The sequence below is a fragment of the Myotis yumanensis genome, unplaced genomic scaffold (assembly GCF_028538775.1).
Source record: "Myotis yumanensis isolate MYYU_CA2020_CCGP unplaced genomic scaffold, mMyoYum1.0.hap1 SCAF_1, whole genome shotgun sequence".
NCBI lineage: Eukaryota > Metazoa > Chordata > Mammalia > Chiroptera > Vespertilionidae > Myotis > Myotis yumanensis.
Genome location: NW_027223752.1, coordinates 29795765 through 29818278, shown reverse-complemented (window position 1 = coordinate 29818278; position 22514 = coordinate 29795765). Strand labels below are relative to the sequence as shown.

Below are 22514 nucleotides of genomic sequence, written 5' to 3'. Positions count from 1 at the left end.
GACCGCAGGCAGCACAACAGGGGCGTGAGGAAGAAGACAGAAGAGGAAGGTGGTCTCAGTGCTCTCAAGCAAATTGCTGCTGTGAGCAACTGAAACTCAATCCAGAGGGGGCGGCCCGGGGGCCAGTGTACATCATGACCATTCCTCCCCCACAGAGGGCAGGAGTCGGGCGCTGGAGGCAGTAGCAGCAATAGGTGTGAAGGAGGATGGAACACAGGCGAAAGTGGAGGCAGGCACCAGGTGTTACAGAAATGTTTATTACAAGGATAAATATACACAATGTGGGACATTAAAACTGAAACTGCTGATCCTGGGCCTGTGGGACTTCAAGGGATGCAGGGAATGGAGGGCTGGGTGACACCTGGGGTGAGGGTGGACGGTGGGACAAGGTGGGTCAGCGGTGGATCCACAGTCCCAGGCTCTGGATGGGGCCCGGGAATGACCAGGGCCCCAGACATCATGCACAAGGAGGTCTGATAGCTTGAGCCCTGACGGGCTTGCCTTCCAGTGTGCTGCCTTCCTGCCTGCCTGTATGTCTCTAAAATTCTGGACGATCCCTAGTTGCTGAGATGCGAGAGCAACTCTGAGCAGGGGCATCAGCAAAGAAGCCCAAGGCTGATCAGGGGCCCACCACTGACCTCCAGCATTCAGAGCGGGAAAACATCATTGGTCTTTGAGAGACAGGCCCAACCTTCTTCTCTGAGTTGGTGGAGCTCTCAGAAATGATTGCAATTTGGTTCCAGCCCACGTGGTCCTGGCACAATTCAAACAGCTTGGAACGCCCCTTGGGAGGCTCCTGTCACATCCCTGCCCATGAATACTAAGGGTGATGGGAAAGCAAACCCCTTAGATAGATTCTCCTCATCCTTCTAGAGGGGCACCTCCTCCAGGAAGCCTTCCTGATCCCTGCTGGCTGCTCAGTCATGCCAGCCCTGTGTCACTCCTTCATCAAACTCACTATACTCAGTGGGGCTTCTCCTCGCTGGTTTCCCGTAGGATGCAAGGCCCTGAGCTCAGTGGCTGGTGAGCTGCTGGTAGCACTCTCTCCATTTACCTGGGATGGTGCCCTTTTGGGGCCCCCCAGGAGGAGCCCAGAAAAGGATGATGGGCGCAGGGACCAGGGGCAGAGTGTGGAGCCCAGGTGGTCCGGCAATATTTCAGGACCTCTGTCATCGCACCTGCCTTTCTTCCTGCACAAGGAGCTCCAAGAACCTGATCTTGGTGCAGAGTTTACATGCCCGGGACTCCCCCATCTGGAATCTATGGTGTCTCACAAGCCCTCAGGAGGGATAAGCACCATCCAGAGCCAGAAAGAGCAAGGGGCCCCCGTGTCTCCGTGTATTTCCCCCCTGGCTGGCTGGGGTTTAGGCGTCAGGAGGCCAGATGGTGGAACTGGGGAAGCCAGGCTGTCCCCAGAGTAGAGAATCCTATGAGCTGAAAGGACTGGGTCAGATCTCCTGTCCACCAGGCATCCCTTCCCTCCCTGCCACCTCCTGCTCTTTCTCTGTGGAGAGGTTGGCAGAGTTGGGTAGTGGGCTGCCTGAGGGCAGAGACCCTCTGGGGAGTGAGCAGAATGGGCTGAGCTCCAAGCTGGCATCAAGCCAGAGGTGGGACCTGCCTGGTTGGTGGATGGGCAGCGCTACCCTCTCCTGCTTTCCAACACTGATTGGGCTGGCGAGTGGTGCCCCTGGCCCTGCTCTGGGGCCAGGAGCAGTGGGCACGAGGAAGTGAAGGTTGAGCCCTGCAGGCTGCAGCCCGGGAGGCGTCCCCAAACCAGCCACCTCACGACTTGTCTCCAGGGGCAGGGCTTTCCAGAGAGTCTGCAACCTCAAGCCCCGCTGCCCCCTCAGGCGGAGCAGGGGAGTCAGGATGCTGGACCCTACCGGCCACTAGCCATGGCCACTGTGGGACATGTAAGCTGCCAGAGCCACCACCACAGCCACATAGAGACCGGCCCCCACGGCAATGGAGAGTGTGGCCAGGAAGAGGGCCCTGCGGGAGGTGGTGCTGGCCAGGCGGAAGTCTCCCTTGGAGATGGCCTTGCTGGTCTAGGGAGAGAGATGTGCTGATGAAAGAGGGCATCCCCATGCCCAGCCCAACTGCCCCAGCCCACCAGGCCCCTGCCCTCCTCCTGCATAGGCTTCTGCCAAGCCCTGCAGTGGAGGAAGGTGGCCAGAGTCCAAGGCCTGGGCCCCGCGTGCTCTTACCCCCTGGGAGAAGTAGAAGGCGGCGATGCCCAGTGGCCAGAAGCAGCAGAGCATGGAGAAGATGGTGAGCCCCAGGTGGTCCCTGGGGGGCAGCGTGAGGAAGTTGTCTTCACTCTCGCTCTCTGTCGAGGTTGCGTCACTCTGCAAAACACGAGTCGGGTTCGTGACCAGGCCCAGGATCGCCCAGTGGCAATGACGTGGTTCTCTTCTGCTTCGATGGAAGTGTCTAGGTTGGGCTCGGTGCTCTCTAGCAAAAACCCTTAACAATGACCCATGGATTCCATCTTTAGGGATTTATCACAAGGAAAGAATGTAAATATGTGTGTACAGGCATGTTGGGCACCGGGTAGTGATTGTGAAAGATTGGAAACAATTGTCCCGTACAATGCCCAATGCTCAGGAGGTTGACTTAATAAGTGATGGAATACCTACCATGGAATACCACGTAACCCTTTAGAATCACCTGGCAAAAAGGTTACATTATGTGGAGCAACACTAAGTATGTTGCTTAGAGAGAAAAATCAAGTTACAAAACTAGGCACTGCAAGATCTCTCTGGGGGACTAGGATGGGATAAAAACATGAATAAAAAATGACTAGAAGATCACCCACTACAATAATGTTATCTTTCCGTGGTTTTTGGCATTAACTGTATATTACTTATATGATTAAGAAAACAGGAACAATAAATGCTATTTAAAAATTAAACAGTCAACCCAAGCTAGTGTTTCTCAAAGTGTGGGTAGCAGTTGTGTCGAAGTGCCTCTGGGAGGTGCGACCCCAAGCCAGGCCTAATTAATCTCAACGCCTGGCGGTGGGCCTGGGAATCTATGTTTTAAATACATGTACCCACCTCCTCCTCCTCTTGGTCGTCCTCCTGTCCCTGCAGCTCCTCTTGAACCCCATAGGACACAGTCTGGATGGCGACATCCTCTTCTGCTTGGCCAGGTTCTGTGGACCACTCTGTGGGCCCAGCCTGGGGCTCCCTGCTCTCTGTGAAGCTGGTCTCACAGCTGCCTGCCCTGGGCTCCTTGACCTTGTCCCTCCCCAGGAGGCAGGTAGGCCTGTACCAGGCCTCCACGGCCAGCTGCAGGGACCCTGGGTCCAGGAGCTGGTGGGCCCGAGCAGGGTCAGCACCTCCTAGGAGGAAGGAGTAGAGCTTCTCCTGGCAGGACCAGCTGGGCGAGGCCTCGGGGTAGGGGTAGGGTCGGTGGAGGTGGGCGGGGCTCCGAGGCAGCAGTGGGTTCTGCAGCTCACTCAGACTGTCCATGGTTCTGGGGGCAGCTCCAGGAAAGGGAATCTGGGCCAGCTGGGCAGTCCTTAGAGAGCCTGCTGGGAGCACAAGACAGACAGACACTGAGGCCAGGGCACCGGATGCAGGACTGGAAGGGTTAAGAGCTCGGGTTCTGCAGTCTGACTTGCCTCAGACCCTGCCTCTACCACTGACCAGAGATGGGACCTTGATTTGGCTACTCAACTTTCCAGAAACTTCTCCATTTCTTTGTCTGCAAATTGGGGATAACAGCTGTATCTGCCTCATAGAATTGGTTTGTTCATGTATCCACTCAACACACATTTATTGAGCATCAGCTCTATGCCAGCTGCTGTACACACAGATGCCGGGATATGATGGTGAGAGAGGTGGGAAGAAGGAGAGGAAGAGGGATGCACACTTTTTCTTCCCAGAGCTCACAGTCTGATAGAGAAGACGGTTGCCCCAAGAAGTACCACAGGGGGTGTGAGGACAGAGGTGCAGGGAAGGCTTTTAAACAGATATGAAGGAAGAGGACAAGTTGACAAGGCCAGGGGAGGGGGGACACATTTCATGCAGAGACCAGATAAAGGATGGCAGGTCTGAGAGACTGGGAGAAGGCAGATGTGGTTCAGGGTACAGAGGGAGGTGTGAGCTGGGTGTGGGGCATGCAGTCCTGTTGGAGTCTAAGATGGCTTCACGGTTCTTGGCAGGTGTGATAGGATGAGATTTGGATCCTGAAGCCTTTCAATGTTTAAGTGTGGAGAGTGGATTGGAGAGGGCTGGGCTGGCTAGTACATCATCTAGGAGGCTTTGCCATGGCTTCTGGTCAACTGAAGACAACTGGGACTCAATGGGGAGATAAAGAAAAAAGGACAAGCCCTGGCCGATGTGGCTGAGTTGGTTGAAGTGTTGTCCCGTACACCAACCAAAAGGCGGCGGATTCGATTCCCAGTCAGGGCACATACCCAGGTTGTGGGTTTGACACCCGTTCAGGGTGTGGGCAAGAGGCAATCAATCAATGTTTCTCTCTTACACTCTATCCTTCACTTCCTTTCTCTCTAAAAATCAATAAAAATATTTTTAGAAAACTAAAAAAAAAAAATTCAAAGTCTGGCCAAGGGCCATTTCTACTTCTGCCCCAAGAGAAATGACTAGCTTTTAGAAAGCTGGTTCTTGGGAAACCTGGAGACAAAGCATGCCCCAGGAACAATGCCCAGGGGAAGGGACAGAGGGAGGGGAGGAGAGGGACCAAGTGTTGAGGGTGTGGCCATGGGGGCCTGGACTCCCTGGCTGGCCTACTACAAGGGAGGAGGGTGAGCTGTGGCCTGCCTGGAGGCAAAACAGCAGGAAGAGGCTGCCATGCCTCAGGCTCTGAGCCCTGGGAGGTGCGGCCTCTCTAACAGAGACTCCTGGAGGGGCACAAAGACCAGCATGTAGCCCAAGTGTCCCGCCTCTTCATCCAGGAAGGGGACAGATGGTGCTGGAGACATGGGGCTGCCATGAGCCTGGGGGCTTTGTTGGTGCATTAACCAGCTGCAAGTAACACTTGGGCTGAGAGCAGCTGTGGCAGGAGCTTGTCCACACGCAGAGATGGGCACACAGGCTTGGGAGGGGGTGGGGCTTAGGTCACTGCTCTCCAGTGCTCAGGAATGCAGGGGCCTGGCTACTTCCTATCTCCTTTCTCACCAGAGGTCAACAATGCAGGGAGCCCCTCGGACTACAGGGATGTGGAGGGTTCCTTCCTGCAGGTGGGGAGTTGAGAGTGTCCACAACAGAGGTCTTGCAGGGCTAGGCTTGTGTCTGGGCTCCTCTGGGCAAATTCCAAGCAGGACTGGTCTCTTTTGACCCCCATGGGCAACTTCTGAGCCCGTCATAACTTCCCCTCCTCCAGCAGATGTGACCCACGGGTGCAGAGTTGAAGGTTATGTGACCATAAGGCTCATGGATTTGGTAGTCAGGTACACTGGGGTTCCATTCCTGAACCACCCCATTAACATTTTGACTTGGCACCTCAGTTTTCCCATCTGTAATAAGAAGGGATGAATTAAATGGTCACTGATGATGATGGCACTAACATTCACGATCCCATAGCCTCAAGGAGCCCCACAGAAGTGAAATGCCCCCACTCTTTGTCACCTTTCAAGAGTCCAGGGTAGACGAGCAGGCTCAGAGCCCAGTGAGGAGCAGAGTCCTCTCCTTCCCTCCGTGGCCCCTCAGTACAGGATGAGGGGGGCAAAGGAAAGGCAAGACAGCTACTTGCCAGGTGGACCCTCGGGCTTCCCAACTCTCCCTGGGCTGCCCTAGTCCCAGCCCCGCCCGCCCCTCATCTTTTCCTCCCTCTGGGATTGTAGGACATGGTTCTCAAAGGTCCCCCAGCCCCTCCACCAGCTGGTCTTAATTTACCCCGCTCTGTGTATAGCCTTGAAGGTCCTTGTTGCCATTCAGGTGGGCAGAGGTACGGAGGGCCTTTCAGCAGGGGTGAGGCAGGGAGGACCAGTCCCAGGGTCCTCAGAGCAGATGAATGCATCTAACTCACCCTGCCCTCTGCCCTGCTTCAGCAGGGTGAGCCACCTGTCCAATCCCCCAGAAGGAAAAGAAGGATGCTTGTGGCCAGGAATGAGGCCCTGGGGCTCTGGAGACGTGAGGGCATTTGCAGGGCACTTGTCCAGGGCAGGCAGGGCAGCTGGGTTCCAGCTCATCCTCCTGCTTTTGCCAACCACTGGGTGTACTCTTTTGGTCAAAGTACACCCAGCTAAGCTCCTGGAACCCAAGTCACACAGCCTTTCCTGGACTGTGCCGTTAGGCAAGGCTTCTCAGCACTTCATTGTATAAAGATCCTGGGTTTTCACAATAAGAACAAACTGAAAGCCACCTGAGTGTCCAACAATCAGGGACGAGTTAAATAAATGATGGTACAATACGAGGTGATGCAAGACCTTCCAACAGGTCTACAAAGAGGAATGACAGGAGAAAATGCTCGCTGCAGATTCAGTGAGAAGGCAGAAAAGAACGGTATGTGCACATAATTTCAACTCCAGCCAAGTGTCAACAGCGATTACCTCCAGGGGTGAGAGCACGGGTGTTTCTTCCATTTTCTTTTTTACACCATGGTTTTTCAGTTTTCCACATTTATTTTTTACAACGAGCATGTACTACTGTTAAACCAGAACAAATTAAGTGCATAGATTTCTTCTGAACTAAATTATCTAAAATCGGTTTAAAACTTCCCTAGGCTAGAGGGTTTCTTCTGGGTTTAGAGGCTGAGCACAGCATCAAAGCCTACCCTGACACACACAGATAGGTATGCATGTACACACACACACACACACCCCTCCGCTTCCATAAAGCATCCAAGCTAGGGGCTGTAGCACCTGCTCATAGTGGCAGTCAAGGGCCACAGTTCTCTACCAGGTCATGTTCTCCCCATAAACTGCTAGGGCCACACAAGAGTTCACTGAACTGATCCCAGGGACCCAGTACTGAGCTCTGGCCAGATGGAGGGGGTGGCAGGTCCCCGGCGCAGCCTTCTCTGCCCTTGACCTGGCCTGACCTCTTGGCCTGTTGCTTGTGGCTGCTTCTCCCTGCTCTCTGGGGGTAAGAGACCAGTTTCAACGCAGACCAATTTTCGTTCCCACCTCTGCTGCCTGGGCTCCCTTGGACTGTAGGTGCTGTATTGTGTGCCTGCCTATGTCCTGGTGAGCATGCCTGTGTGAGAATGTGTGTGTGTAAGTGCACACATGTCCAGAGGACAGACATGAAATGCCTGAAATTCTGAAGCTAAGCAGATTGCTCCAAATTGTACATTTGGGCCTAGCTGTCTGGGCCCCACAGGAGGAGAGGGAGAGAAGATGGCTCTGGCTTGTTTCATTCTCAGCTGAGAACTGAGCTGTGCTAAGGTTTTCCAGCCCCTGATTTGGGGATGGAGAGCACGCTGCCACCTCTCAGACCAGGGACAGGAAGCCATCCAGGAGTCCACTAGAATCCAATTACGGCGTCCCACTGGAGTCTGATTGCACCTGGGTCCAATCATAATATAGTGTAACATCAGGTTGCTGATCTATAAAATGTATGGATGGGGTAGAAAGTGTTGATTTTTTAACAGCGCGGCTCAATACGACCCTGGGATTCTATTGGGAGAAGAAGAAGAATAACTTAACACTTACTGAGCTTTGTGCATGTGCCAGGCACTCATTTTGACTCAATAATTCTAGTGGGAGAATAAAAATAGAATGGGCACTTCCTCTTCTAGCTGTGGCAGACAAACTCAGGTCACACAATAACTGCCAATAATAGCTAGAAAAGCTAGGGGAAACATGAGGGCATCGAAGAAGCACCCAGGGGAGCAAGAATTTGAGGGGTCAGGGTTGCAGGACCCCAGAGGAAAAAGAAACAGAGAGAGGTGAGCCTGGCCCTTGGCACCACTTTCCCCTTCTTCTAGCACCATCAGAGGCCGGGGAGAAAGAACTGAAGGAGAAGGGGACCCAGAAAACAGTGCCGGTTTTCAGCCTCTTTAGGCTACCCCTCTTTCTGGTAGGAGCAAGCCAGAAAGCAGGCTTTGAATCTGCTCCGTCCCTCGGAGTAAGGCGTTCTGCACACAGCCTGGCTGCCTTCCAGAAGCCAGCGTTGCCTCAGGGCAGTGCTTCTCACTTTAGTGTGTACCAGCACCACCTGAGGACTCCTTAAACCCAGACTGCGGGTTTCCCCCTCACCGTGTATGCTTCCAGATGGGCCTGGCCATGCACATCTGTACCAAGTTCCCGGTGCTACTGGTGCTGCGGGTCCAGGGACCACGCTTTAAGAACCACTGCTCTGATAACCTACTGAAAAAAATAGCGAAGACATGTATAACCTGTAAGCTAATCGATGGGGAACATGAAATAATAAAAACACTTGGCTATCCAAAATGAGACAAGATAGAAAAAGGGATATAGAACAGGTGAGACAAAATAGAAAACAAATAGTAAGATGTTAAACTTACACCTGATTATATCAACAATTACATTGACTGTGAACGAAATAAAATTGCCCATAAAAAGACAAGGATAGTCACATAGTGTATTAATCCATGTATATGGGATTTGAGAGGCAAAACTAGAGGGACAGGAAGCAGATCAGTGGTTGCAAAGAGCCAGGAGTTGGGGGAGGGGACTGACTGCAAAAGGGCATGAGGATTTTTTTAATGGAGGGGCTGTTCTGTACTTTGATTGACTGTGGTAGTGGTTACATGACTGTATTTCACAGAACTCACTGAATTGCATACTTAAAATGAATGGTTTTTATTATTGCATGTCAAAATGGATTTTTTTTGTCATTTATTTGTTTGTTTGTTTATTTATTTATGTTTTATTAGTATTTTTAAATTCGAGTATATGTTTTTTTATTAATTTTTTGGAGAGAGAGGGAGAGAGAAACATTGATGTGAGAGAAACATCAATTGGTTGCCTTCCATATGTGATCTGACTGGGGATCAAACCTGAAACCCAGAAATGTGCCCAGACAGGGAATCAAACTGGCTGCCGTTCAGTGCACAGAAGGATGCTCAACCAACCAGGCCACTCTGGCTGGGCTGGATTTTTAAAATAATGAAATCCTGCCCTAGCCGGCTTAGCTCAGTGGATAGAGCATCAGCCTGCAGACTGAGGGGTCCCGGGTTCAATTCCAGCCAGGGGCACATACCTGGGTTGCAGGCTCGTTCCCCAGTCAGGGGTGCGCAGGAGGCAGCCAATTGATGATTCTCTCTCATCATTGATGTTTCTATCTCTCTCTCCTTCTCCCTTCCTCTCTGAAATCAACAAAATCCCACTACATGCTGCTGTTAGCAATGCACCTTAAATATAAAAATACAAAAAAGTTCAAAGAAAAAGAATAAAATAATGATACCAACACCTCACACTTATCAAGTTCTTATGTGTTCCAGGCACAATTCTAAATGCTGTCTATCATCTCATTTAATTCTTACAGTAGCCCTATGAAGTCTGTGCCATCATTATCTCCATTTTTACAGATTAAGACATGAGGGCATAAGAAAGTTAAAGGTGCCTGCAGGCACACAGCTGGTGAGTGGTGAGCTGGACGTGACCCCTGGAATATGACTGCAGAGTCACTGTGCCTAGTGCCACTCTAGGTCAGATACCATTTACTGAGTGTTTGCTTGGTTCTGAACACCAGGCCAAGTGCTTCAAATGCAGGATCTCATTTAATCCTTTCTCTGTTGCACGTGGGGGAACTGCAGCTCAGAGAGGTTTAAATAGGGTTCCGGAGATCGCACAGCTGGAGCATGGCAGAGCCCCATTTGGCCCAGGTCTGTCTGACCTGAGCTCATGCTGGCCTGAACAGCATCGAGTTCTCCAGGTTAGCTGCAGGGTGGGGCCTGGTTCTCCAGGTTAGCTGCAGGTTTGTTGCACACAATACCTGGAAAGAGGCATCATGAACACCATTTTTTTTAAAAAAAGGCCAAAGGGGGAGAACCAAGATGGCGGCATAGGTAAACACCGGAGACTGCTGCCGCAAACAACCACTTCAAAAATACAACTAAAAGACGGAACAGACATTACCCAGAACCACAGGAATGCTGGCTGAGGAGAGACTCTTCAACTAGAAGGAAAAAGAACAGCAAACCGAGGCTCAGAGGCAGCGCAGTGTGGAAAATACAAAGGTACCGAGGTGCGCGCGCAAAGCGGGCTGGTGGCTGAGGGTGCGGTTGTCGTTTTCAGTCGGGAGGGAGTCTCAGACTCTGGGCTCCAAATCCGGGCGAGTCTCTAAGGACTCAGACTCAGACGGGAGAAGCGGGATTGTCCGGCATCAGTTGGAATCTGAGGGCAGCCCTCTCTCCGAAGTTTGCAGTGGCGGCCGGGGTTCTGAGAAGCAGAGCCTCTGGGAACAGGACTGAGAGCAGGCATAACTGCTCCCTCCGCCCGCCCTGTTGATCCCACCCCGCCCAAGCCCTGCGCAGAGCCATTTGCCGGATCCCCTCAGGCAAAGGCTAGATTAGCACCCCCCCAGAGGACAGAAGTTTTCCACACAGCTGATTCTCACAGCCAGTCAGCCTGGTGGTCAAATCCCTCAGTATTAACTAAAAAAATCAAGGCTTAACTAGAACAAGACTGCGCACAAAGACCACAAGAGGGTGCACCAAGAAAGCATAAAAAATGCGGAGACAAAAAAACATGACAGAAATGGAGGATATGGAGCTAAAAAACGCAATTTTGAGGGCTTGCAATAAACTTGTGGAGAGCCTCACAAAAACTAATGAGACCCTCAATGCTACGATAAAGAAACTAGAAATTAAGCATACACGGACTGAAATAAAGAATATTATACCCAATAGCAGACCAGAGGAGCGCAAGAATCAAGCCAAAGAGTTGAAATTCGAAGAAGCAAAAAACACCCAACCGGAAAAGCAAAATGAAAAAAGAATCCGAAAATACGAAGATAGTGTAAGGAGCCTCTGGGACAGCTTCAAGCGCACTAATATCAGAATTATTGGGGTGCCAGAAGATGAGAGACAGCAAGATATTGAAAACCTATTTGAAGAAATAATGGCAGAAAACTTCCCCCACCTGGTGAAAGAAATGGACTTACAGGTCCAAGAAGCGCAGAGAACCCCAAACAAAAGGAATCCAAAGAGGACCACACCAAGACACATCATAATTAAAATGCCAAGAGCAAAAGACAAAGAGAGAATCTTAAAAGCAGCAAGAGAAAGAGACTCAATTACCTACAAGGGAATACCCATATGACTGTCAGCTGATTTCTCAACAGAAACTTTGCAGGCCAGAAGGGAATGGCAAGAAATATTTAAAGTGCTGAATACCAAGAACCTACAACCAAGAGTACTTTATCCAGCAAAGCTATCATTCAGAATTGAAGGTCAGATAAAGAGCTTCACAGATAAGGAAAAGCTAAAGGAGTTCATCACCACTAAACCAGTATTATATGAAATGCTGAAAGGTTTCCTTTAAGAAGAGGAAGAAGAAAAAGGTAAAGATACAAATTGTGAACAACAAACATGCATCTATCAACAAGTGAATCTAAGAATCAAGTGAATAAATAATCTGATGTACAGAATGAACTGGTGATTATAATGAATCAGGGACATAGAAAGGGAATGGACAGACTATTCTTGGGGGGGGAAGGGGAATGGGAGATGCGGGAAGAGACTGGACAAAAATCATGCACCTATGGATGAGGACAGTGGGTGGGGAGTGAGGGCGGAGGGTGGGGCGGGAACTGGGAGGAGGGGAGTTATGGGGGGGGAAAAAAAGAGGAACAAATGTAATCTGAACAATAAAGATTTAATTAAAAAAAAAAAAAGGCCAGAGGGATAGTGTGATGTCTAACTAGGTGTTGGGCCATATCCTTGGGGTGGGGCCAGCCCTTATCAGAACCCTACAAAATTATAATTAGCAACTGTTTACTGCATGAAGCTAGCTATTATTATTTCCCATTTTTCAGATAAAGAAACGGACACTCAGAAAAGTTAAGTCACTTGCCCAGGGTTAAACAGTGACCGGCTGGATTTGAACCCAAGTGTAATTGAGTCCAAAGCCTCGCCTTTCATTATGATGCCTTTCAGAGCCTACCTGTGTAAAGAAGGTCAGGATAAATTGTGTGGATTTGATCCTGGATGGGTTAAAAACCAGAGGCCTCAGCGAAGGGAATGGGACAAAGGAGCTTTAATAAAAGATTAAGAGATTTGGGGTGATTTATTAGCTCAGGGGTGGCTGCCTAGATAACCTTAAGGTCTGGATTCAGATAAATGCAGAGCCATTGTGAAAAGCTGAACTCTTCACCTTGCTATCTCTCAGTGCAGCAGGAGAGATCAAAGCAAGAACTTCCGAGTAAGGCAGAAGATTAAACATGAATGATTAAAATCAGGGAGAAGGTGAAACCTTTAACAAAAGGCGAGAGACTACCTTCAAGTCAGATACTATGTAAGCTGTTGTACGCACTGTGAAGTGTGGCTGTGGTGGCTGTCTAATGGCTTGGGGCTGGATTTGATGATTTCTGGCCCATAAGCAAGAAAGCCACCAAGGTAGCTGGGGGTCATGGCTGTAACTCCCTGCATCTGGCAGTGAAGAGAGAAAGTCGGGTAAAGAAGGGGAGGAAGGGGAATCAGAATCCAGGGAACATGGGGAACTTGGCTCTCTTTGCTTCAGTTTGTCTCGGGAAGCTAACGCAATTAATTATCCTTGCTTTCTCCTCTGTCTTCAACAGCTCCCAACTCCCGATCCTTCCTAACAAGCACTTAAACATATTGTTTTCTTCCTCGCTAGAAAATAAATCAACTGCCGTGGTTGTAAAACCTGGCTGTAGCCCTAGCTGGTTTGGCTCAGTGGATAGAACGTCGGCCTGTGGACCAAAGGGGCCCGGGTTTGATTCTGGTCAAGGGCACATGCTCGGGTTGTGGGCTCGATCCCCAGTGAGGGGCATGCAAGAGGCAGATGATCAATGATTCTCTCTCATCATGGATGTTTCTATCTCTCTCACCCTCTCCCTTCCTTTCTGAAATCAATAAAAATATATTAAAAACAAACAAACAAACAAACAAAATCCTGGCTGTAAATACTCTGACATCCCTCCCACTGGGAAGTGGGGGCCTAGGTCCCTCCTCTCTAATCTGAGTGGGTGTGACTGCTTCAACCCCAGAGCACAGCAAAAGTGACGCTCTGTGACTCCACAGCAGGTGACACGAGGTCAGGCAACTTTCACCGCTTTTGGAACCCTGAGCTGCCTGTACTTAATTGGACTACCCTGAGGCCGCCATGCTGGAGAGGCGGTGTGTGTGGATCCTCCTGTCAATGGAGGCTGCTGAGCCCAGCCTTCCCGTCATCCTGAAGATGCCAGATGCGCGAGTGAAGCCATCTTGGACTCTCCAAACCAGCCCATCTGTCCGCTGAATACCACTGGGTGACCTCTTCAGCGCGTGCCACAGGGAGAGAATAATCACACAGCTCAACCCTGCATGGCTTTCTGACCCCCAAAGTCCTGAGGTATAATAAGATGTCTTTTGTTTTAGCTGCTAAGTTCTGGGGCAGTCAGACAGCAACAGATAACTGGAACATCCTTCCTCAGTGCCAGTTCCCTCAGCTCCTGTCTCCTCTCTCTCCTTCACTGTATAGCCGTGTTTCTCAGAAGTATTGTCTCTACTCACATCAGGATACTTCAGCTCCCAGTTCAAAAGTCACTTCTTCAGGGAGGGTGTCCCTACCTCCTCAGTCTGGATTGAAGTTCCCTGCTTCTCTGCTCTTCAGGCTCCAGCTCTTCCTCTCAGAGAGCTGATCACAGCCTCTACTTATATATGTGTGATTCATTGATTAGCATCTTTCTCCCTCACCAGACTGTGAGCTTCAAGAGGATGGGGATTGCCCGTGTCTTCCTCATCCTTGCAGCCCCTTGCCGGGCATAGAGCAGGGACTTAAACAGTTGACCTCATGAGTGAATGAGTGAGCGAGGTGTGCTGAGCCTCCCTCATAAGAAAGTACGTTCCAGGATCTGGGATGGATGGAGCACATCTGGCCAGGACACTTTTGGTTCTACACAACCAACATTTCTTGAGCAGTTACTAGGGATGCAAAAATAAGAAGTGGTAGCTGCTCTGAGGAGGGGTGGGGAAGACAGATGAGTAAATATGAAATTTCAATACAATGGAGTCAGTTGTGTTAGCAGCACACAGAGAGCTATGGGACGCTGATAAGGGACTCGTATCCCGGGAGGGGAGTGGAGGCGATGATGGGAACTATGAAGAGGCTTTCAGAGCAGGTGACATCTGAAGTGAGTCTTCAAGAAAGAAGATGTGTCATCCAGGTGAGACGAGGGAAGGGCATTTCCAGCAGAGGACACAGCACAGAAGCATGGGCTGCTGGTATGAAGGAGAGGCCAGGGTGGCTTGGTATTGATGGAATGAGGCAGGAGAAGGGGGAGGGTCTTCTACTCCATACGGAGTTTTTTTCCTGTGGACAGTGGGGAGCCCATGATAGTTGTAGCAAGGGAGTGGCATGGTTGTACCTGTGTTTTAGAGCGCTCTGGTTAGCAGCAGTGGGTAGAAAGGATTAGAGGTGAATGAAAAGGGAGGCTGGGAGTCCTGTAAAGAGACTACTGTAAACATGGAGGCAGGAGAGGATAAGGACCTGAACCTGATCTATGGCAAAATGGATGGAGATGGAGAGTCATACCAGAGGAGGAGTTACGAGGCTAAATAAATAGAACTGTGTGGTTAACTATAAGTGAGGGAGGGGAAGGAGCCAAGAATGATTCCCGGCTTTCTGACTTTGTCAGCTAAGTAGAAGGTGATGCCACCAGATGAGACAGAAATTCCACGGGGAGACTGCTGGTTCAAGAAGGCAGCCTGGGCTCAGCCAGTGGGGCTCAGTGGTTGAGCATTGACCTATGAACCAGGAGGTCACAGTTTGATTACTGGTGGGGCCACATGCCCGGATTGTGGGCTCTATCCCCAGTAGAGGGCATGCAGGAGGCAGCAAATTGATGATTTTCTCTTATCATTGATGTTTCTCTCTCCCTCCTTCTCCGTTCCTCTCTGAAGTCAATAAAAAATATTTTTTAAAAAAGAAGGCAGCCTGAGCACAAACGACCCTCTCTTCTCCTTCTTAAGGTTCTATCAAAATGACAGGGCTTTCTTTTTTTAAAGTATAAGATCATAGCAAAATTAGAAAAGAGAAAAGAATGATATCAGTGAACCAAAAAACACTGAGGGAATTTCTGGGAGGTACAGAGCAAATGAAATTCCTTGGTAAAGAAATCTGCAGCGCCAAACCCCAGAGGTAAGAACAATTCCCATTCAAGGGAGAGGCCTGTTAGGGAAACGAAGGCGACCTGGGCCCGGCTGGTGTTGCTCAGTGCTTGAGTGTCGACCTTTTATGTTATCTTCATGTATTCATTATTCCTTGGTGCCCGTTCAGACTTATCAATGAAGGAAGGTGTTGACTAGCATAGGTAGCTGGTGTGGAGGCTACGAGTTCTGTAAAGAGACTATTGTAAAAACGGAGGCAGGAGAGGACAAGGACCTGAACCTGATCTATGGCTGCACTGGGGATCGAGCCCGCAACCCGGGCATGTGCCCTGACCAGGAATCAAACCATGACCTCCTGGTTCATAGGTCGACACTCAACCACTGAGCCACACCGGCCAGGCCCTGGCTGCCTTCTTGTACCTAACTTCCAAGGAAATCCATACCAGCTACCTGTGCTAGTCAACACCTCCTTTATTCATAAGTCTGCATGGACAAGGAATAATGAATACATGAAAAGAAAAGGATTAAATAAACAGAACAATTGACATAAGATCAAAACATCCAAATTATAGAAAAGATCTTTATAATTTTTTGAATTCATATTCTCACAGATATATAAGGGGATGTTGCATACATAAAACAAGAACAGGCTGCTATGAAAAAGGAGCAACAAAAGAACATCAAAGAATTTGGAAAATAATTGTCTAAATTTTAGAGAATTTAATGGAGAGAGTTGGCAATAGAATAAACACAGTTAAAGACTAATTTTTTTGTTAATCTTCACCCAAGGATATGTTTTTATTGATTTTTAATAAGAGAGGAAGGAGGAAACAGAGAGAGAGAAAAACATTGATAGGTTGCCTCCCATATACACCCCTACGCGTGGATCAGACCCATGACCTAGGTATGTGCCCTGATCAGAATAGAACTTGCAACCTTTCTGGTGCATGGGACAATGCTCCAACCAACTGAGCCACCCAGCCAGGGCAAGACTAACTTTTTAATGTAAAAGAAAAAGTTACTAAACTTCCCCATGGTATAGAGCAAAAAGATGAAGTAGGTGAAATAAAGTTAAGAGATGTGGATGAAAGTCCCAGAGTTGCAAATCAATCTAGTACAGTGGTTCTCAAACTTCCTAATGCTGCAACCCTTTAACACAGTTCCTCATGTTGTGGTGACCCCCAACCATAAAATTATTTTCGTTGCTACTTCATAACTGTAAATTTGCTACTGTTATGAATGGTAATGTAAATATCTGATATGCAGGATGTATTTTAATTGTTACAAATTGAACATAATTAAAGCATAGTGATTAATCACAAAAACAATATGTAATTATATATGTGTTTTCCGACGGTCTTAGGCGACCCCTGTGAAAAGGTCGTTAGAACCCCAAAGGGGTCTCGACCCACAGGTTGAGAACAGCTGATCTAGTAGGAGTTTCAGAAAGACTGTAGGAAAATAATAATTAAAAGAACAGAAGCAGAGCCCAGTGTGCTCAGTGGTTTTAGTGCCTGCCCGCACACCGAAGGGTTGTGGGTTCGGGCACATACATGAACCGCCCCCCCCCCCCCCCCCACCATCCAGGCGCATGCAGGAGGCAACCAATTGATGTGTCTCTCTCACATCGATGTTTCTCTGCCTTTCTGTCTCTCAGTGTCTCTCTCTTCCCCTCCCTCCCTTCCACTCTCTAAAAATCAATGGAAAAAATATCCTTGGGTGAGGATTAAAAAAAGAACAGAAGCAGAAAGTGTTTCCTGAGTTGAAAGAAAAAAGAATACTTACATTGAAAAGGTTCACCAAGTACTGAGCTGGAAAAATGACACACACACACACACACACACACACACACACACACACACGAGAAAGATGGGAAAGAGAAGTGGATGCGTTTGGTCTTGAAGTGTCTTTGAGATACTAGGGTAGAAACTCCATGTGGCAATTAAATGTATGAAGTTGAAGCCCTGGGTAGTGGTCAGGGCTGGAGAGAGATGTGAGAATTATTGAAGGGCCTATGGAGAGGGAGGAGAAGAGAAGAGCAAGGAAGGGAGAGAAGAGGGCCGAGAAGGGAACCCAGGGAAGGGAAAACGCAGCTGAACACTTCTCAGCTCCCAAGTCTTCTAAGGCGCTGTCTTCCAGAGAACAAAAGTCTACCCTGTTTTCTATCCACTGCCACCTGCGCCCCATGCGCTGGCCTGCCTCTCTCTCAGAGCACAGTCCCCCTGCCTGGGGGATGGGAATGTGGCTGACAAGGGTGAAAATTGCTGGGAAGATTGAGGTGGTGGCACCACTACTCAAATTAGTCCATTTTCGGGCAGAAATTAAATCTTTATTCTCGCTGAAACAACCTGTCTCTCTACTGAAGCAGCTCATTCCCAACCACTTACAGCAAACAGAGCATCTGATGGCAGAAGACAGCACACATAATGGGGAGGTAGAGCATTGGGCCCTGGCTCCCTGCTTGGTTTCCTTGGGGTGGGGGTGGTGGCAGCTGCAGGGAGGAGAAAGAAGAGAGAATAAGGGAGGAGACAAGAGAAGAGACAACCTGGATGCAAAGAGCAGGGATGAGATCAGTTTTCATGGCCCCCTGGCTAGTAGCAGAAGGGACCTTGCTCCAGGCAGGATGCATACCAAGCCCCTGAGAAGGGAATGGGGTTGGAAAATACCCAAGGTTTGAGGAACTGAAATGTTTTTTCTTCCCTAAGTGCAGGCTGCTGCTTCCACTTCTTCCTCCCTGGAGTGGTGTACTTTGGGGGTGGAAGTCCCTCTGGGATGTACAAATGAATTTGTCTTTGAATCCAAAGGTAATTGGTCTTTGACTCCAAAGGTAATGAATGATGTGCAGATAGCTCCAGATATTCTCTTATTATTTTGTGTGTGCCACCCAGGGGAAGGGGCCTGCATATGTGTATTTCAATGTTTCCACCTCTCTCTTACACACACACACACACACACACACACACACTCACTTCATCTCTTCCTCTTCTTCAGACCTCTCTTGCCCCCAGCCCCAGATAACCAAGATCATCCAATCAGGTGCCTGGGTTGACTCCCTTCTTCCCTTTGAAGTCTTGCAGAGAGGGAGGGGGTAGGAGGGAGGGGAACACAAGAAGTAGCCAGTGGTCGCTTTTCCCTGCTGGGAGAGAAGCCAGATGTGCCTGCCTGGTGATCAGCGATGCCCTGAACCCTGACAGCTCTGGGGCTGGAGTGTCCACCCAGACAGCTGTAGAAGGAGGGGTGGTGCATGGCTCTATCCCCAGCAGCAGGCCAGCACCCCCACAGACCAGCCTTGCAGAAAATAAAGCCCCTCTCCACGGTTGCTGCTGCCTCTGCTGCTGTCACTTTGTTATAAAGGTTAGTGACTGTCCATTAACTCTGAGGAGCTGATTCTTGCCAGTGCTGCACCGGCAGCTGGGAGCCAGAAAGTGCTGACATGGGGGGAGGGGGTGGTGGTGGGTAAGTAGGAGAGGTCACTGGCATGGCCTATTCAGCCCTCCCCAAGTGCCAATTAGCTAAGGTTTTCCTGCACATCAGCCAGGCCTGCCACAGTTGAGGAAAATTATTGTCAGAGAAGCTCATTTTGTTTTTATATTAAAATGCGTTCTCCCCAGGGATGGATCTTTCCTGACTGTCCTCTCCTTCAGTCTTCGTAGGTGGGGGATCCCAATCAGGCAGGATCCCTGGGAGGAGATGGCCAAGGACAGGGTCCCCGGCCATTGGCTACTCACAAAAGATGTTAGTGGGGAGTGATTTCCTAGCCTTTTGGCCTGGAGGCAGCAGCCCTCCCAGCTCAGCAGCTCTGTACACATTCCTGACTTCCCCAGGAAAATAAGGAAGACTAGGAGATCTTAAGAAAACACTAAAACTATAAATATCTTTTCCTAAGTTCTTATTTCCTCATTCCACTGCATTCATAAAATCCAGTTCTTCATTGAAAGGACATTAACATACTCTTCAGATCAGGTTTGTGAAGCTGGTATCCTGTTTTCAAGGGGAACTTAGGGATTTGTGGGCTCGGAATAGCCCTCAGATTGCCCCACAGAACGTTAGAACTCAGAGTCTTAAAACTCATCTAGTTCAACCTTCTTTTACTGAAGTGAAAACTAAAGCTTACAGAAGGGAAGGGGCGGCCTGAGACAGTCATTGGCAGATCTGGGATCAGAACACAGGGCTCCTGACTTCCAGTCAAATGTTTTTCTTCTGAGATATTTTAACACTTCGCTCTTGTGTTTTACACCCAATTACTGAGTCCTTGCTATCTTTCAGGTGCTATGGGGGAGGTGGGGTGTTGAAGGAGGCAAAGAGATGAAAAACAACATAATCCTTGCCTTCAAGGAGCTGTTTCCCTAGATCTGTGATTTTGGGGGGGGCGGAAATAAAAACTGTGAGTCAGACTCTCACCCTATATCATCTTCTATAGGTGATGATGGAAGAGTAGACAAGGAGGGAACCCTTTTACCTTCTCAAGTTTTAGAAGTTGGGTTTCACTGACTCTGGGACCGTAGGGAGGCCAAGGACAAAGGGAGCCACAGCCAGGCTGGGAGAAAAGGGGGTAAGGGTGACAGTGAGCAGGTCACTGAGGGCAGGTCTGGCTGGTGGTAGGAATAGTGGTAACAGCTCACATCAATATGGCAACGTACAGTCGACAAGCCTTCAGTCAGGTACATGGTTTCATGGAGTCCCAAGGCAGTTCTCTGAGGTGAGCAGAGCAGCTACATTACCCCCACTTTAGGGATGAGGAAACTGAGGTTCAGAAAGCTCGGATAATTGGCCAAAAGCCAGTAGATGCCAGCGTCCAGCCAGGAACTCCTAGCCCAGTGCTCTTTCTACCACGGTGGGTGGGGAAGTTGTGCTGGGATAAGAGGATGGGGATAAAGCAGTGGTCAGCCACAGTGACAGGCCAGTCTTCCTCTATGCAGCTTTATTTCAATTGCTACATTCTGGCACGCAGAGAACTCTGCTCTGAAGACCCGGAAGCACTTTGCAGGCCCGAATGATCTCATTCAGCTCCCTCTTGCCAAAAGAGGAAGGACTCCAGATAGAGATTCTGTCTAGGGTCACTAGCATTCAGCCACATAACAGACAACAGGACTCAGGGTCTCCCACTCTTTGCCCTCATGCACCAAGCAGTGTGATGCAAAACCAGCCTCTTTCCTTGAGAGCCAAGAGGGCCACAGGATAAAATTAAGGTATCTTCTGGTACCTCCTTCCTTCCATGGAGAAATGGCTTAATAGGTGCTGAGGGGCCTGGCCTATCCCTTGGCCCAAGGGTCATTCCAGGGCAAAGAAATCTTGAGGCAGTCCCCCTAATGAGCAGGGTTGGGGGAGGAGAGGGAAGCTGGAGAAGCTGGTTCAGATTTCCCTAGTGTCGCAGAGCCCTGGTGGGGACTGGGACACCAGGAGTCTGGACACTTGTGAGCATTTCTTGTGGGGCAGGGTGTCTCAGAGCTGCCTGAGGTTGGGGTCAAGGCCTGGTGGTGTGGGGTCAGGGTACCCAGGTGCCTGCCTGAGCCCCAGTCCCTCAGGCCCCTCTCACCCTGTAGGGTGAGGGGAAGGGATGGACTTAGCGCGATCTCTGGCAGAGCCCGCATCCCTGAGAGGGGCCCCAGCTCAATCCCGGTTCAGCGCCTACCTCTGCGCTCCCGATGCGCCCCCAGACGGCCTCTTACCTGTCCTGCCGAGGACGGTCCCGCCTCCTTCGCGGGGTTCGGGGGCCCGGCATGGGCCGGTGAGCGACAGCGCCCTCGCCTCGTGGCTGCGGTGGAACTCCCAGGAGGGCACCTCTGCTCCGGGCCCCGGGTCGCGGCCACTGCCGCCACTTCAGCACCACGGACAGCTCCCGCCTTCTGCCAGCCGCTGCCGCCCGCCCCGCCCCGCGTGGTCCCGGGAGCCCCGCATCCCGGCCCGGCCCTGCCGCCGCCGCGCAGCCCTTAGCCCGGCCCGAGGCGGCTCCGCGCTGACTTGGGAGAACAGCCAGGAGGGTCCCCCCTCTTCCCCGCCTCCCGCCGCCGCCGCCGCCTCCCTCTCGCCTCCGTGCTTCGTGCTCCCTTCCACGCTCCTGAATCAGCCCACCAGGGCGCTCCGGACCCAGCTCCGGGGCGGGGCGGGGCGGAGCGGGAAGCCCGGGGAGCCCAGAGGAGGCGGCAGAGCAAGGGGCGAGGGCAGCCACGGGCTTCTCTGGCTCCTGGAGCCCAGTCCTCTCTCCCAGCCCTTCTTCCCACCCTGCTCTCGTGCTCTCCCAGAAGCGATGTGTGGTCCTTCCGCTTCTTGAAGCATTTTTGGAGCGCCTAGGCGCCCAAGCCCTGAGATTTAATGTGAATATGCCCTAAAGAGAAAAACAAGCAAATAAAAATCATTTATTGAGCGCCTACTATTTATCAGACACGGCGCAGGATTTTATGTTTTTAAGCAATATAATCTCATTTAATTTTTAAAACTACTCTAAGAGGCAATACAATCCTCCTCCCTGCCCACACCCCCCCCCCCCCCACTCCCTTTTTACTCACAAAGACCCTGGGCTCATAGAGATGAAGTCTCTTCATGTGGTGAGAACAGTACTGTGCTGGGAAATGCATGGGCTTTCAAGACCATGGACCTAAATTTCGCTCCTGGTCTCCCACTGACTAACTGGACTAGTACAATCTTGAGCAAATTACTTAATCTCTCAAAGCCTCAGGTTTCTCATTAGCAAAATGGGGGAGCTGTAGCCACCTCATAGGAGTCACATGAGGACAAAGCGAGATGACATATGTGACACATTGGCTCCAAATAGGCCCTCAGTGGGTGAGCATTCCCCTCAGTTCTCCCAGAGAGAGATCTGAGCCCTGAGCCCTGAGCCCAGGGCCTCCAGCTGCTCTGTCTCCCGCACTGGGCTGCTCTTTATCACCCCCTCACTTCAGTTTTCTTTTTGTAGCGTGGGGACACTCTCATCTTGAGTGTCATGAATGGATGAGGCTATTTTTCAAGCTCCCCACAAGGTCCTGAGTCTCACCACAGTACCAGGAGGTTGGGAGGGGAGAGTATTCTTGTTTTCTGAAGGTAAACAAGGCCAAAAAGTAAACCCTGGAGCAGGGTGAAGCTGGGGCCAGGGCTAGAAGGAGGCCCTGGGGATGGCCCTGGCAGTGTGAGCCGCCCCCCACCCCCCATCCAAGGATGCCATAGCACACTGAATGGTGGGCTCCCAGACCCCTCACTCCCACATAACACGGAGCATCTGGAGCAGTTCCATTTAGCTCCCAACAGGCTCAGTCTGAGGCAGAAGTCCTACCCACCCCTGCCTTTCTGGTCATGGAGCTTGGGTCTCC

General features: G+C 50.4%; 1 protein-coding gene across 1 annotated transcript; it reads right to left on the bottom strand.

Annotated features, from left to right (window-relative positions):
- Positions 1–236: 236 nt before the first annotated feature.
- SYNDIG1L (synapse differentiation inducing 1 like) lies at positions 237–21051 on the bottom strand. The gene is made up of 4 exons (XM_070403596.1): positions 20880–21051; positions 3060–3538; positions 2208–2348; positions 237–2048 (listed from the first exon to the last, which is right to left on the bottom strand). The coding sequence occupies exons 2-4, from the start codon at positions 3474–3476 to the stop codon at positions 1890–1892; spliced, it is 717 nt and encodes a 238-aa protein (XP_070259697.1). The 5' UTR covers positions 3477–3538; positions 20880–21051; the 3' UTR covers positions 237–1889.
- Between the last annotated feature and the right edge of the window lie 1463 nt (positions 21052–22514).

Bases quoted from the DNA above. Each gene is read 5' to 3' on its own strand.
- SYNDIG1L (XM_070403596.1), bottom strand. From the start codon at position 3,476: ATGGACAGTCTGAGTGAGCTGCAGAACCCACTGCTGCCTCGGAGCCCC. The intron at 2,349-3,059 runs GTGGGTACATGT...CGTGTTTTGCAG, and splicing joins ACGACCAAGAGGAGGAGGAG to AGTGACGCAACCTCGACAGA. The intron at 2,049-2,207 runs GTAAGAGCACGC...CTCTCTCCCTAG, and splicing joins CCTTCTACTTCTCCCAGGGG to ACCAGCAAGGCCATCTCCAA.